A 16,334-nucleotide genomic window follows, 5' to 3' on the forward strand; every position below is an offset into this window, starting at 1 on the left:
GAGAAGAAAGCTGGAAGACTAGTTCAGTCGCTAAAATACTTACCATACAACCATGATGTGCTGAGTTCAGATATCAGCACCCATGTAAAAAGTTGGGTGCATCAGTGTGCACCTATGAACCAGGTGCTGGGGAGGCAGAGTCAGGGGCATCCCTGGAACTCACTGCACAGCCTGTCCTTCCATATCAATGAGCTCTGAGTTCAGTGAGAGAACCTGTCTCATAAAATACGGTGGGTAGCACCAACAGGCAGTTCTAGTCACAGATGACCCTGGTTAAACTAAATGGGTCTCAAAATCTCATGAATATGAGGAATGGACTGGTAATGGTGGTATGATAGCAATTGGACGTAAGATAAGAGAGAGGGGGTGAGGATAATCAGAACACATTACATGCATGTCTGAAATTGGCAAATAAAAAAACCAATCAATAAAAAATATAAGACAGAAGGCACCTGAGGAAGACAACTGACATTGATCTCTGGCCTACACACATACACAGGTGCAGGCACACACAAACACACACACACTGTTTTTTTCTTTTTGCAGCCTAGTTCCCTCATAACATTCTAATCATTATAAACAAAGAGAAGGAAGAAAGAAAACAGAAAACGGCAAAAGTGTAACTGTCAATTCTTAGCTATATAGACGGGAGGTTGTCTACCACTGACTCAGTGAGTGTTTGCCAAAGGAAATCTTAAGACAATGTGAATTAGAAACCGAAGCATAGCCATTAGTAAATTCTACTTGCATGAGTGTCCTGTCCCCTAAAGTGAAAAAGGAAGAAAACTTGCCGGTTTTCCCACAACTGCCATAGGCCATAGCAGGTGTTTTTATGGTCACTTATTTATCTTCAAATTGTTAAATAGAGTACTCATGTTTTTGGTGCTCTGCAGAGTTTAAGTAGCTGAAGCTAAAAGATGGGTTCTAAAAGGATGCCCTGAAAGTGAAAATTAGAAAAATATTTACATATTTGAGAGAATTTTACTGTGCATTACTTAAGGGAACAAAGACAACCTATACATCCTGTTAGCATCTTAAGGATGCTAAGTTCTCAGTGATACAGAAGGATAGCATGGCATGATAGCAAGGATCATAGAATCCTACAATGATGGTCAGGAAGTTTCACTTCCAACCCCTGACTCCCCAAAGTCTGGGGTATTGTAGACAGCACAAAAGGAAAACTCTTGAAATCTAACACAATATTTCTATAGATGAGGAAAACTGTGACTCATATTGTTAAATAAACTGCATTTGTCTATCTTTTCAAGATCCATTGGATAATTCTGTGACTTGTGAATGTACGCTAGAGGAAACAGATTCTTCAGAGAACAGCCTACATGCCGACTTTGCAAAAGTAATGAAGTTGATGTACTTACACACATTTTTTTTCTTTCATGAAAAAAAATGTTGATGCTTTTTATTTAACATGACACAACCCTTGAAAATAAAAATATGTTTTTATAAGATTTGCCCAGTCCTGGTAGATGACTTAACAGTAGTAAAACTAATGGGCTGTTTCTTGGCCTTTGTGGTTGTGTCTGGGGCTACATGGGGAAGTTTAGAAACCAGGGACTAACATGGGTCTCTCCACAGTACCTCACAGAAACTGAAGAAACTGTCAAAACAATGAGGAACATTGACAGGCTGAATCTGTTCTCACTGGACCCGGATATAGATGTAAGTTGGGATTCTGAGCAAAGATGAAGTTGACCCATATAACTTTTGACTTTAATTTAAAATTTCCTTTTTCATGATGAGGGTTGGCTAACTAAGACATTCCAACTTTTTTTAGACCCTGAAGCTTCAAAAAAGGGACCTTTTTGAAAACGAGTTTGTGGTCAAACCCTTTGAAGAGAAAGCTGCCAAGAGAATCATGGTCATCTGTAGAGCACTCAACTTCAGTCTTCAGGGAAGTGTTACAGAGAATGAAAACGATCCTGTAACCAATGTAAGTGCCTCTCATTCTATCATATAACCAGTCCATTTACATTGTTCCATCCTCGCCCAGCCTTTCTACCCCTGCTAATCCCAGGACTTAGCATCTAGTGTACAGGGCATCTATTTGCTAACACTTCTCATATTGCAAACGCACACAAGCTCTGAGGAAGAGTTCTTCATATATTGCTATAAACACTTCCCTTTAACTTAGATATTTAAGAAGCAACAAATGGACAGTGTTCTTTGTAGAAAATCAGCATAGTGGTTTCCTCCAGTGTTGTTTCTATCTGTTTGGTGATAGTGAAGATGAAATTATTTGTTGTGGTGCTAAAGGTAGGACTTGGGGCCTTACAAGTGCTGGGCAAGTGCTCTTCTCATGAACAACATCTCCAGCCTTTAGTTTCAGCAGACAGGGCATTACTGAGTACCTCAGGCTAGCCTAGAACCCACAATCACCCTGGCTCAACTTCTCCGGGTTCTTAGGATGCCTGCCTGGTGCACACCACCATGCCCGATTCAAGATGGCTTTTAAACTGACATTTATGTTTTGCTGTCACATGGAGGGAAACCAGATAACAAATCCACTCTAGTATTTCATCGTATTCCTTCTTAGACTAAGACTAAATGATGAACCAACTAAAGAACTATAAGATAAACATTAGAAAAAAGTGTGGGTGTTCCACACAATGGTCAGTATCACAAGGTACTTGGCTGCATTTGCAAACAACTAATACATAGGACATCAAACCCACACAGAATTTCTTCTCCTACTAAGGGAACTCCCTTGAGAATCTCCTATTAGTAGGAACAGAATAGTGAACAACTTTAAACTGATGGTAGATGCATAAGAAAAGAAAATCCAACGTCTAACTGCAGAGAAGAAAGTAAATCATCATACCACTATTGGCACAGTTCGCAGTCAATGTTTGGGGTATTTTCTTTCATTCTCTTTCAACGCAGTCTTTTCTGACTTCTATGCAGTCTCAACTGCTGCACTCCACCCCAGAAAAGAAACTTTATTTTCATGTACTTGATACACAAGTCATGTGTGCTTTAGAAGGCAGGAGTGGTGGTGTTCACTAGCATAGCCCTACACAGCCCCACACCTGCCTCCATCATGAGTGAAACTCACATGATGAGTTGGGGCACAGGTGGTCTCAGAAGCGAGTTCCGGAAGATGTCCTAACCTTTTGTCCTTCACCCATCTGTCCTCTTCAAGCCTCCTATCTGCTACTGTAGTAACAGGATAGGTCCATACTTCGTACATCCTATTTGATGAGGAGAATCTATTGAGATGGACAGCTTGGATCAGATTCCATAGTTTCTCAACTTAGAAATTGTGCCATGTGGTCAAATATCTAACCTCATCCTCCTCTATGTAAATGGTGTACAGTAACAGCAACCTCTTCAAATAAGTAATCTATGGAAAGTTCTAGGTTCCTGGTTCAATGGAACATTCATTCAGCTCAAAGAGGTGACTATGAACATAATTATAAAGCTGAAGATATAGCTTAGGTACTGGCCTGGGAGGAATCACCTAACAACTTCTGTGTGCATAGAGAAGGGAATCGGTATAAAACATTTAAATGTAAAGCAAATTCACCAACGAAAGACTAAGGGGGAATTGCTGTTGGAAGAAAGATAAACCAGAAAATGTGGAGTAAAAGGCTGAGACAGAACAAGCCCATTGTGTGTGATGGTCCAGACTGTGAAACATGAATTAGAGAGGAGCCGATAGGTATGGCAGCAGAGAGCTGCGCTTTCCTGTAGAAAAAGGTATTAGAAGGGATCAGACCATGCTTTCGTGTCGATCATAAAACAAAGCAAAGTGCCGAAAAAACTTCGTTCTTGTAACCATTTGGAAATTTAAGAAAACTTGATCCAAACTGTAAAGCCACTTAGTCAGCACACTACATAAAAATAAATGGACTTTATCATTTCATACATTGATCTACACTAAAAATATAAATATTTTAAATCTATGTTTTTCATCCAATATATTCTTAAGTGCAGCTTAAAAATACATTTTGAAAACCAAAAGTCAAAGAAAATGGGCTTATTTTTGGATGTGAGGGTGATGGGGCTGTGATAATATCTGTTCTGTCCTTCTTCACCCCCTCCCCATTGATCACCAGCATCGATTTGGATGATCTGACTGGAGAGGAAGATAGCTCTATTGTCCCCCACCACTCGGTGTGTGTCTCTCCTGAAAGCATGGTACTTGGCTAAAGGATACAGCCTGCCATGATAGAAGGATAGCTGGGACTCACTAGTAGCTGTGCTCCTCTGGTGAGCCTGCAAACACTCGCCCAGCGATAATGGGCTTTTCTTTCCAGTGCCAAAGGCACGTGATGCTTTCCATGTAGATCACGTTCAGAAGCTACGTGGTTCTATTCACTCAAGTCTCAGCAGAGTATCCTTTTTGAAACATTTCCATTTTTTAAATTTTTATTCCATTTCACTTCATTGCATTAGTGTTTTGTATGCATGGGTGTAGGTGTATGTTGAGTATCCTTTTAGAAACATTTTCTTTTCATTTTATTCCATTTCACTTCATTGCATTGGTGTTTTGTATGCGTGTGTGTAGGTGTACATTGAGTCATCTGCAAAAGCAGCCAGAGCTCTTAAACAATGACTCATCCACCAACCTCCTGAGAGTGGCTTTTCGGTGTCCTTTCTTGTCTCTCGGGCCAAGGGGTTAAGTTGGTTTTGAGCTTCTGCATTGTTTTTAAATAATCTTACAGTAGATGCAAATTGTTTAAAAAAATAAGCCAGGAATTTTCTTTTTTAAAAAATAATTCCATATCACTTGTTAGTGATCACATCAGAATCAATGAGCAGCCTCATTTGGCGGCAGTTTATTGTTGACTGGAATCATTTGGGGGAAGCTCTGTGTGTTCATCCAGAGTCACTCTTCCACTAATGGCCCCTGGAGCCACATCATTCTTAACTTTGATAAGCATGTTTTAAAGATCAGTTCTCCACGTTTCGGGAGAGCTAACTGCTGCATTTCATACACGAGTGTCTACAGATTCAATGAAAGGCTCCTTCATGGCGAGGCAGCAGACTTTGACAGTGTGTAATTTTTCAGTCAATCAAATAGAGCACCAAATTCTAGCTGATGGTTTCATGGTACGAGATATTTCTTTGAAACCCCATCGATCTGAGCTAATAAAGCTGTTTCATTGCAGCTACATTTACATTTTTCTCTGCCTGAATTTTCAAGAGTAATTCATCAGCCTAAATATTAGTAGCCTACAACTTAATTTCTCAAACTCTGAAGATGTTTTGCTAAACAGACCCATCCTGTAAAGCCAGCCATTCAAAAAGTAAGATTTGGCATTTTCGCCATGAAGGCAGATTGGAACAGCATAGGAATCTCGCAGGAGCTGTAATTTCTGATGTGTTACTAATGGGGGTGATTAATTTCCATTCAGCAAATGGGAATGAAAGTCAAAATGCAACAATTCAGGAAAAAAATAGCGATTTCTATTTCTTGACCTCCAAAGTGTTTTGTGTACCTGCACTAATCTCTTTTTATTTCTGCGTTAGCACACTACAACTACCACAAATGAAGATTTTTTTTCTAAATTAAATTAAATTACCAAAATTAAAATTCTACTTGCTACTTACGTTTAAGTGTGTGTAGATGTGTGTTCTGTATACATGCTTGTGTGTGGATGCACACTCGGAGGAGTCCACAGATGTGTGTGGGCGCCAGATGTCAATGCTGGGTGCAGTCTTTCCCCTTACTGTTTGAGCCAGGGTCTTTCACTACCTCTGGAGCTCATTGATTCAGCCACACTGGCTAGCCCATGAGCTCCAGTGACCTTCCTGACTCTGCCTCTCCAGCACTGGGATAACAGACGCATGCACCCGTGTCCAGACTTTTATGTGGGTAACAAGGATGTGAACTCAGGTCCTCACGATTGTTCAACAAGCCCTTTACCGAGTAGGCTGCCACTGCAGCCTCAAAAGAGACTGTGTTAAACTTGGAATTTCATCCCTAATAGTGAGGGAGTTCACAGGTATTGCTGTCATCAAATGATTGAACGGGACCTCTGTAACAAGCTAGTCACATGACAGATCTCAAAGGACAGAGAACAGGAGAGTCACAGCATGAGTCTGTGCTGCAGTGCACTAATTGGAATGCAGTTCTTTGTATAGCCTACTTGTTCACAGCATATTGGCAGACAGCAGACTCCAATTCAAAATTAAGTAGCACAAACCAAAGTAAAATGTTATTTGTTGACAATCTTTTAGAACCCCTACTTAACTGCATGGCTATGAAATAACATGCATGGTCATTTATCTAGTATATTTAATTGCACATACATGTATCTATGTGTATGAAATGTGTGTATATAAATATGAAATGTATTTACGTATACATTTTTGCCTAATTTAACCCATGCTATTTTATCTTCCTTTTTTTTATCTTGCTAAGGATGGAACCCAGGGCTATGTACATACTAAGTGAGCACTCCCAACATTGGCCTGCACACCCACCCCTTAATTCATGCGATTTTAACACTTTTCTGGTTAAACATTCTTTATATCTTGAATATTTATTTCTATGATAGTTTGGAAGCATTTAAGAATTTTGAACCATGTTTTGTTTTGTCTTTTCAGAGTTGTGGTATGAGGTTAATGGTACAGCATTTACATAGTGCGTGTGAAGCCATAGGTTTGATCTTCAACACTACCAAAGGAAAGGAAGGGAAGGGAGAAATGGAGGAGGGAGGAGAAAAAGAAAGGAAGGACAGACGGAAGGAAGGAAGGAAATAAATGTCTATTTCCCACTCTCTAGTTCTCTATTTTTATTTTGAATATTCTGTGTTTATTTTTAATTAGCTTACAAAGTAACGGTTTCATATGGTTTCTTCATACGTATTTTATTTTGGTTCCTTCTCCCAGACACCCCTTCTCCATTCCCACAGGTTTCTCGTTGTGTCTTTTGACCCCCAGTATTCCCCTTTCCAGTCTATACCATTGTCCTCCCCACCTTTCTCAGTTAGAGTCCCTTTGCCAGTCTTCATCAGCCCCTTCCCAGTGTCGAGGCTTGGCCCAGTTTTCAGTCTCTTTTATGATTGCTTTGGCCTCTTTCTGTTTTCTAAATGCTGCTATTTCGTGGGAATCTGTACTGATTCTCTTCTCTGTTTGACAAAACACAAGGAAACTTCCAAAAGAAAACATTTAGTTGGGCTTACAGTTTCAGAGAGTTAGAGCCTATGATGGTGGAGTAAAGCCCTGACAGCAGGAGCCAAGAGAGCTCACATCTTAATAGTCAAGCAGGAGACGGACAGTACACTGGGAAGAGCTCCAGTCTTTTGAAAGCACAAAACCTGCCCCCAAGTGGCACACCTCCTCCAACAATGCTACACCTTCTAGTCCTTCCCAAACAGTTCTACCAATGGGGGAACAAGTATTCAAACATATGAGCCCATGGGAACCATTCACATTTAAAACAACACATCTGTGGTTTGTGACTTAAATAGGCGTTTCATTCAAAAAGCTCCCAGGTCTGGATTTCCAGCCCAGTTCTCTTGACTGACCTGGAAATCCAAAACTCATGACCAACTGAGCAATCTTAGAGAGGACTTTCCATGTCTCGTGAAGAATTCATCTTTGTGTCAGTGACCATTCTCATGAGCTCAGGTTCCTATGCTCAAAGACTTGGTAATATTCCTTGTCCTGCACTGTGTTCTGCTTTAATATATGCCGTGGATCACTAAGCCTTGACATTTCTCCTGTGCCTCTCTAATGCACGTGGACAGCCCCTGACTGCTTTGCCCTGCTCTGACTCCACTCTCCTGTGCTATCCATCTCCTTTCCTTCTACTGTGTCTTTGCCAATTTGTCTTGTCCAGGAGCCCCCTGAACAAACTCTGCTTAAGTCCTTATTCTGGAGGGATTTGATGAAGGAAGCGCAGGCAGGAGGATCACCCATTCAAGGCCAGCCTAAGCTACACATTTAGCCTGGTGTGGTGGTGCACGCCTTTAATCCCAGGATGTGGGAGGCAGAGGCAGGCAGATCTCTGAGATCAAGGCCAGCCTGATCTACAAAGAAGGTTCAAGGACAGCCAGGGCTACACAGAAAGACCTTGTCTCAAAAAAAAGAAAGAAAAGAAAGGGAGAAAGAGAGGAAGAAAGAAAAATCTGAAAAACAGTTGGACTTGTGAAATGGTTCTCAGTACACTCTAGAAACTTCTAGCATTTCATTTTAGTTTTCCAAGGATCTGGGGAGACTGAGGTAACGAGTTATTTTCTTAGAGTATGGGGAAAACAACTAGAAGGCTATTCAAACCTAATATGCTGGTGATAAAACATGTGGGAAAGCATACTTGGATGGTGGTCTAAGGTCAAGAAACAAATGAAAGGCATCCCTGGGCTTGGAGACCTCTGCTGCAGGGAGGGAGTCTGGTTACTTCTCACTGGGTCAAAGAATTTTCTTCCTGCCCATCTTTCATCCCATGTGTTGTGAGACTCAGTGGTGCAAGACTGGCAGCCGGACAATTGTTTTCTGTCAGAACCATCTGGTTTTTGTTTTCCCACAGATCGAGCCTTTTTTTGTGAGTGTGGCACTTTACGACCTCAGAGATAGCAGGAAGATCTCTGCCGATTTCCATGTAGATCTGAATCACCCTGTGGTCCGGCAGATGCTCTCGGGGGCCCCACCGGCCTTGGAAAATGGCAACATCGACCCTGGCACACCAAGACAATCAGAGGAACCTCACATAAAGGGCCTTCCAGAGGAATGGTTAAAATTCCCAAAGCAGGTTGCATTTTTGTTTATTTGTGATGGGACAGAAAAGCGTTGTTCCTTAAGTTATCAGGATGAGCAATGGTATTTTGTGAACATCTTCACGGTGGTTTCTATGGTAGTTATTCACTGATTTCTTTTAACATAGGCTATATTCTCTGTGAGTGATCCACACTCTGAAATTGTTTTGGTGGCCAAAGTCGAAAAAGTTTTAATGGGAAACATTGGGAGCAGTGCTGAACCTTACATTAAGAATCCAGACTCCAACAAGGTAAGGATAATTTTCATATAAATAATTTCAGTCATTTTAAGGAAATAAAGTCATGCCACCTTCCTGAATTATAAAAGTTGATAAGTGTATGACTTTCAGCATTCATCTAGCAATATAATTAATATCTACCAAAAATATTTTAAATTTTACATTTTTGTCTTATGTCCTTTGGACCCAACAGTCTCTAATGTCTATGAATCTGTTAGTAAGGTAGTTCTCAACCTTCTTAATGTGCAACCCCTTAATATAGTTTTTCATATTGTGGTGGCCCCAACCATAAGATCATTTTCATTGCTACTTTGTAGCTGTAATTTTGCTACTGTCATGAATTGCAATGAAAACATCTGTGCTTTCCCATGGTCTTAGGTGACCCCTGTAAAAGGATCATTCAACCCCCCAAGGGTATTAAGTAGAAATAAATTGAAATTTGTACACCGCGTGAGCCCTAAGGATCGAAGAATTTGCAATAACAAAGTTAGGAGTCAAAAATCAAGGGAAGGCAATTTGCTAACATGTCAGCAAGTTGACAATGGACCAGATAACAAAGACAAATGACTGTAAATTAAATATAATAACAGTGAAGTGTAGGAAGATAGAGACAAGGAACAGTATGAGTGACCTGAATGGAAAGACCAATGGTGTTTTTCTGCTTTGTTCATTCTATCACCTTGTTATCTCAAATAATCAAATTATGGGTTACCTCTGTTTACTAAACGATAAATGTTTTAAGTGTATATTTCCATACAAAGGAAGAATATCAAGGAAATAACTTAAAACCAATAAATCTGAGCATGTGCGACAATTCGAACTGTAGTTCAACTTATGTATGAGAGTTTCTCATATCATGGTTCAGCAAACTATCTGTTCTGACCACATCTAGCCTATTACCAGCCTTTGTAAATAAAATTTTATTGACACTCGATCACACTTTGCCTAAAGTGTGTGAAGCCCTAGGTTTTCTCCAGTACTGAAAATAAAAGTTATTCTTGTACTTATCTGTGCTACCTCTCCGCTATAGCACTAGATCTGGAAAGTGTGACAGAGAAGGCAGGGCCCATGTAGCCCTTCACAGAAAAAGTTTCTTGTTGAATAAGAAGTATGATCTGAACCAGTTATGAATATAAATTTGAGAACTTTCCATTCAAGATTTTAATTTCTCTTAGCTGGAAGAAGGAAGGCAAGGAAGAAGGTAGGAAGAGAAGCAGGGTGAGTGGATAACAGTTGACATTTCAAGACTAGGGAATGATTTTCTACACTTAGAATTTTTAAATTAAAAAGAAATCCTAGAGTTCTACAATACCTTGAACACAGAGTATCATATGTAAGCTGCGTGTCAGTCAGAACACATTATATAGAATTTCAGTAGATAATAAAATGGAAAAATAACTTATTATTTTACATGTATACTTTGTAATCGACTATCCCTAAATGATATTTTATTTTTTTCCTCAGTTTGCACAAAAAATCCTAAAATCCAATAGGCAGTTCTGCAGCAAACTGGGGAAATACCGGATGCCATTTGCTTGGGCCGTGAGGTAAGGTCCTACTTTGCAGTTAACACAACAGACATGTGTCTACAGTCTGTATCAGAAGCTATGGCTTTGAATGTTTTTATGCTGTCTATTGTTGTAAATAGAGTCACATCTAAAGAAATGTTAACATGGTGTCATCTTCATACACATCATGAACTATGCACAAATTAGGCCAGCAAGACAGCTTATACTAAAAGCCTTTGGCCTGTAGACAGTGGGGTCATGGCCCCAGATGGGGGATCTTAGTACCAAATCAAAGTCATAACTGGCTTAATAAACTCAATTTTTGGTCAGTCCCAAGAGCCTAATGGACATAAGTTAAAGAAGGACAGTGCCTACTTTCCTGTATGCCTTCATGCGTTCATTTATGCACAGAGCTCTGCTCTATGTCATTGTCCAATGAGGCCATCAAGTTGATCATCTAAGCTGTCTTTGATGTGAGTGTTGGTTATCGCAGTTTGCTTCACAGTGTAGCTCTGAGTATGCCCTAAAACATTGTAAAGCAATTAAAATAGTAGCATTAACAGTTGCTTCAAACCAGATTTCCACTCAGCTGCTGCAGTACACCCAGATCTCATCGCTGTGAGCATCTAATTTGAAATGTATCTGGTATGTTCTCAGATTTGATACCAGCTGTACTGCCACTTTTAAGCAAAAAGATTATCTTTTGAATGAGTGTAGAACACACACACACACACACACACACAGAGAGAGAGAGAGAGGATACTTTATAATTAACAATTCTAAAAGATGTTGAATTTACAAATATGTCCTATTGCAGCTAAACTTTTTCCATGCATATCACCTGCAGGATCATAGGTGCCCAAGTCCATGCCAGGATTTGTCTCATATTAACTTGTAAACGACTAACAGACAGTGCTCAATTTTCTTTAAAATTGATCAGGACGAAAATAAATTTTCATTCTCATATCTGTACATCTTAAGACACACAAGGCAGCAGCATATACTGTATTAAAGATGCACAAGGCAGCAGTATCTAAGATTCTCATGCTTGACAACATCCCAAGTGGTGGTCCACCCCTGCACGCATCTTCCAGTGACAAAACTCCTCGTATACCCTTACCAGGTCCTTCTCTGTCTTTTTATAGTTCCATTATTACCAGTAATTCATTTTGATGTCAATCAACCAAATTAACTTTTTTCTGCGGCTGATGAATTCTAGGCGAATGTTCTCCCACTAAACTACATCCTCAGTCATTGGAGAGGGTTTTTTTTCTATTCTGAGACAGAACCGACCTGTATAGCTCATCATGGCTTTGAATACCCGGTCCTCCTGCCGTCTTTATTAGCCCAGTGCTGAGATCATAGTTGTGTGCCCATGCTGGGCCCTAACAACCACTTTCATCTTTCATCTGCTGTATCCACACACGCAGAGAAATGTCTAAAACGACATGATGGCATGTGACTCTGACCTTAGCACTTGAGAGAGTGAGGCAGAAGGATCCAAAATAAAGACCTCAGGCTGCACTACACTTGTCACAAGACAGCTGTGGATATGAGCAAAATGGATTTTATAGCTCACATAGATTAAGTATTTATGCAAAAGCCATTTTTTAAGTTAAATGCTTTGAAATTCTTATCACGTTTTTATGTATTACTTTTGTGGGGTGGGGGCAGGGGAGGGCATGCGCAGCTGGCCTCAGCACTCGTGTGGAGTTCGGAGGGCACAGTACAGAAGATGGCTCTCTCCTCCTACCATGTGGCCCTTGGAAACTGAACTTTGCAGGCAGGCTTGGCTGCAAGTGCTTTTGCCTGCTGAGTTCTCTCTCTAGTCTTCAAGTTAGATGTTTTTGTTATGCTTTCCTGTTGTTATTGCATTTAAAATTTTATCAAGGAGAGATGTTTTCCCCCTCACTTACTGCTTAACAAGAACTGCAACAAAACTGGAGACAATTTCAAAGAGTCTAAAAATATCATTTCAATACATTTCTAGCCCATGTTCCCCTTTTTTACATGTTAATTTACACTAAAAGTCTATGACTGATATCATTCTCAAAGTCATTTCAGCTACTTTATTAAAATATTTGATTCATTTAAATGATAAAATATTCTAGCTAAAGCTCTGAAACTAGAAGAAATGAAAATCCAACATTTCTCTGATGTTGAAGAAAAAGCAATTATATGTGGGCTGAATTTTTCTTTGATGCATAATAAGTATGGGGTGGGTGGGGCTGACATCAGCGAAATGCATGGGAAGCAAACATGGCCTGACCTTGCTTCATAACTCAGACAAAAGCAATTATGCATCTTAAGTAAGGCATCATAGCTCCCATGAAATGAATCAAGGAGGGAAACAACATAATGTTAGCCTTATTTAATGCAAAACTCTGACTCATGTTTCCTGCATTTTTATCTTTATTTCTGTCTGAAAAGTTAGAACATGGGCTTAGTTAGCTTCACAAAGACATTTTAAGAATCTCACCTTGTTCCACAGTCATAGCTACAACCTAATCCTTGCTGCAACGTTACGGTGCCTTGAGAAAACAGTTTAAAGAGGTCCTTAGATGATAGCTCAGTCAGTGAAATGCTTGTCTTGCGAACACGTGGACCTGAGTTTGTGCCACAGGACCTGGGTAAAAAACTGGACACGATGGTGCATGGCTATAGTCATACCACCTTAGAGGAAACAGACACAGTGGGTACTTCAAGATTACTGACCAGCCAGCCTAGCCTGTTTGGTGAGTTTCAGTCCAGTGAGAGGTCTTACTTCTCAAAGCACTCGCACACGCACACACACACACGCCAGTGCAACTTCACCAGCACAAACACACATTCAAAAATGAATATATTCCTTCTTTTCTCAATTCCCCAATACTCCAAGATTTTGATATGGTAATGAATGTGGACAACATGAAAACAGTTGTAACAGCAACTGTTCCCACTTTATATATACAGTTGAAAATGAGGAATGTGACAAAAATGTAGTGTTTATAAGTAAAAGCTCTGCCTGAGAACTGGTGTCTTTATTTTGATAAGTCCCTTGAGTTCTTTCACTCATAAATTAAAATGGTCATTAATTGTCCTCCTTAGAAAAACAATTTCTTAAACAGTAACACAATATAAACCCGAGTAAACATTATTTTTCCTACAGATCTGTATTTAAGGACAACCAGGGAAATGTGGACAGAGACTCAAGATTTTCACCACTGTATAGACAAGAAAGTAGCAAGATTTCAGCTGAGGACCTGCTCAAACTGGTATCAGACTACAGACGGTAGGATATTCTGGATGCCCCTTAAGTAACCAACACTGGTTTCTTCTCTCTCCATAACACCTGCTGCCCCGAGTCTCAACTGTCTAGACACTTCCCGAAACAGATGGTTGTCTGGCAACTTCCCTTTCATCTAAATTGTGCCCTAAGAGTCAGTTTGCCAGAATCATACAGAAGTGTTGTACTATGTTGGGCTATGTCATTCATCTATAGTTGTGTGACAACCCACCACCAAAATTCAGTATCCAGAAATAGCATTGTTTATGATACTCCTGATTCTGCGGTTTCGGTTTTATCTCTTCCACATATGATACTGGCTGGCAGAAGTCAGTTGGGACTGGTGAATCCACTTCCTCCCCACAGGAACCTCTTCTTGAGATATGTAGATGCCCTTATTATACAATTTACCTTACACTATTAGCCTCTAATACACAGAGTGTTCTTGTACTCCTTAGCCTTAAATAATGGTTTTATTTCACCTAAGAATCAACAGTCTCTTATCAACTAATTTTGTATAACCCTCAAAAATATGTGTTTAAACAAGTATAACCAATATCTTTTGCAGCATCAGTAAATTATTTGTATCTATTTAAATAGAAGGGATGTTTTATCTATCATCGTCATTATGGAAGTTTTTAGAACATACAATTGGGATGACAAGTAGACTCTTTGCAAGACCTTGTACTCTATGTAGTCCAGATAGAGGGCTAGTAGTATAAGAGACCTTTCTTCCCTTCACTTATCAAACATCCTGGTCAAAACCTATAGCCAGGTTTTCACAAGACTCTTCAAGCCACTATGAGAAAATAAAAAGGGCTTTTCCTTTTGCCTTTTTGACAGTCTCCTAAGACTTGAATAGCTGTAATGGTGAGCAGAACGGGACATGAAAAGATTTGGGGATAAACTGATAAACAAGACAAACCCCATGTAGTCAGTGAACATAAATAAATTATAAATGACATGTGAGGGGTACCTAGAATACACAGTGCAGTGCTGACATTAATCAAAACTGATTTCTGCTAGTGAACAGTGTTCCTGGCATAAATTTGTCATTGCTGACTTCAAGCCACCAATGAAGTTCACTGCACATGGACCTGGGAAGAGAGGTGAAAGGTTGGGCTCAAGTAATGGTACAGTTCGAGGCCAGCCTGGTCTACAGAGTGAGTTCCAGGATAGGCAGGACCGTTACATAGAGAAGCCCTGTCTCAAAAAACAAAACAAAAAATTAAATTAAAATAATAATGATGATCTTACAGTATGTGTATGAGCTATATTTCCAACTACTGTGGTCAAATATCTGACAAAAGCAACTTAAGAGAGGAGGGTTTTCTTTGGCTTATGCCCCTAGGGGATATAGTTATCTGTGACACAGAAGGCATAGTGGCAGGAACATCGCCAGCTGGTGACATTGCATCTGCAGTCAGGACACAGGGGTGAACAGTGAATGGAGCTCGGCTGTAACACTCTAACGCTTGTCTCCAGTCACTGCCTTCCTCTAGCAAGACTCTGCCTCCTAAAGGTTCTTCAACCTTCAAAGAATGCCATCAGCTAGAAACAAGGAAGGATACAGAACCCCAGAGTCAAAGAGTGACCACACATCACAGGAGAAGGAAAAGACATGTAGAGGCAGTCAGTTCTTTGTTATGGAAGAAAGATAAACACAAACTCTTAGCAACTGTAGCAAAAACCAACTTCGATCTGAAAAATTCTTAAAACTCACTGTGACAGTGAAATGCTTAAGCAAATTCACATGAATCTTATTGACAAGACCATATAATCTACTATTATATTCATCTAGCCACGTGTACAAGTGAAATCAGAGAAAATAAGTTTAAATAAGATATTATTCAGGATATCTGTAACTTAAGATTCCTTCCTGAGTTTTGTTTTTATTTACACTAGCGTATACTTTACAGGAATTAAACTAACCAAAGGGGGAAAAATAAATATACCATTACACTTTACCCTTCTTGAAGCTCAGAATTATAGTACAAGATGGGGTTTTCTTTGAAAATGAAAATAATACTCTCTCTCTCTCTCTCTCTCTCTCTCTCTGTGTGTGTGTGTGTGTGTGTGTGTGTGTGTGTGTATGTGTGTGTATGTGTGTATCTGTGTGTGTTTGATGTCCTTTTACAGAGCTGACAGGATAGGCAAAATGCAGACCATCCCTGGAAGCCTGGATATTGTTGTGGACAACATTCCCTTGGAGCAACCAAGTATGATTCCCATGTCATTGATGTCACAGTTCATTTAGAGACTTCTGAGAATCTTGTGGGAGATTATTTGGTTGTTTGATTGGTTTGTCAGTTAACTGGTTGATCCCAAGATTTGGATCATTTGGAGATTTTTGTCTTCCAAAATGAAAAGTGATTCATTATACTATAGGAATTTGGGACTTATCATCCATTTAGCAGACAATGAGTTCATAATAAAAACTATATCTTGGATAGCTTAACTATTTTCTGTTATACAAATATTTAATATACAGCACATATGAAATTGTTCATAAAATCCTTAAAACCCTGGAGTGTTATGAGGAAAGTCAGGCTCAAGCAGATGAATAGCTGTGGTTATATATTTTATTGTTTATGGTTTAATA

The 16,334-nt window shown here is 39.6% G+C and overlaps 1 protein-coding gene across 15 annotated transcripts in view; it reads left to right on the forward strand.

Annotated features, from left to right (window-relative positions):
- The window catches only part of Dock10 (dedicator of cytokinesis 10), a 186,217-nt gene that overhangs the window by 94,195 nt on the left and 75,688 nt on the right, over positions 1-16,334 (forward strand). For all 15 annotated transcript variants that reach the window (XR_005879873.1, XR_005879874.1, XM_013122369.3 and 12 more), the window contains exons 9-16: positions 1,269-1,354; positions 1,594-1,677; positions 1,793-1,948; positions 8,495-8,716; positions 8,849-8,971; positions 10,424-10,506; positions 13,616-13,738; positions 15,872-15,951. Coding sequence is in view for 13 of the 15 variants with exons in the window: in XM_013122369.3 (XP_012977823.2) it covers positions 1,269-1,354; positions 1,594-1,677; positions 1,793-1,948; positions 8,495-8,716; positions 8,849-8,971; positions 10,424-10,506; positions 13,616-13,738; positions 15,872-15,951 (957 nt within the window). In the remaining 2 variants the exon portion in view is untranslated. The remainder of the gene's footprint in view (positions 1-1,268; positions 1,355-1,593; positions 1,678-1,792; positions 1,949-8,494; positions 8,717-8,848; positions 8,972-10,423; positions 10,507-13,615; positions 13,739-15,871; positions 15,952-16,334) is intronic.

This window comes from Mesocricetus auratus, unplaced genomic scaffold (genome assembly GCF_017639785.1).
Source record: "Mesocricetus auratus isolate SY011 unplaced genomic scaffold, BCM_Maur_2.0 Super-Scaffold_100010, whole genome shotgun sequence".
In the NCBI taxonomy this organism is placed as follows: Eukaryota; Metazoa; Chordata; class Mammalia; order Rodentia; family Cricetidae; genus Mesocricetus; species Mesocricetus auratus.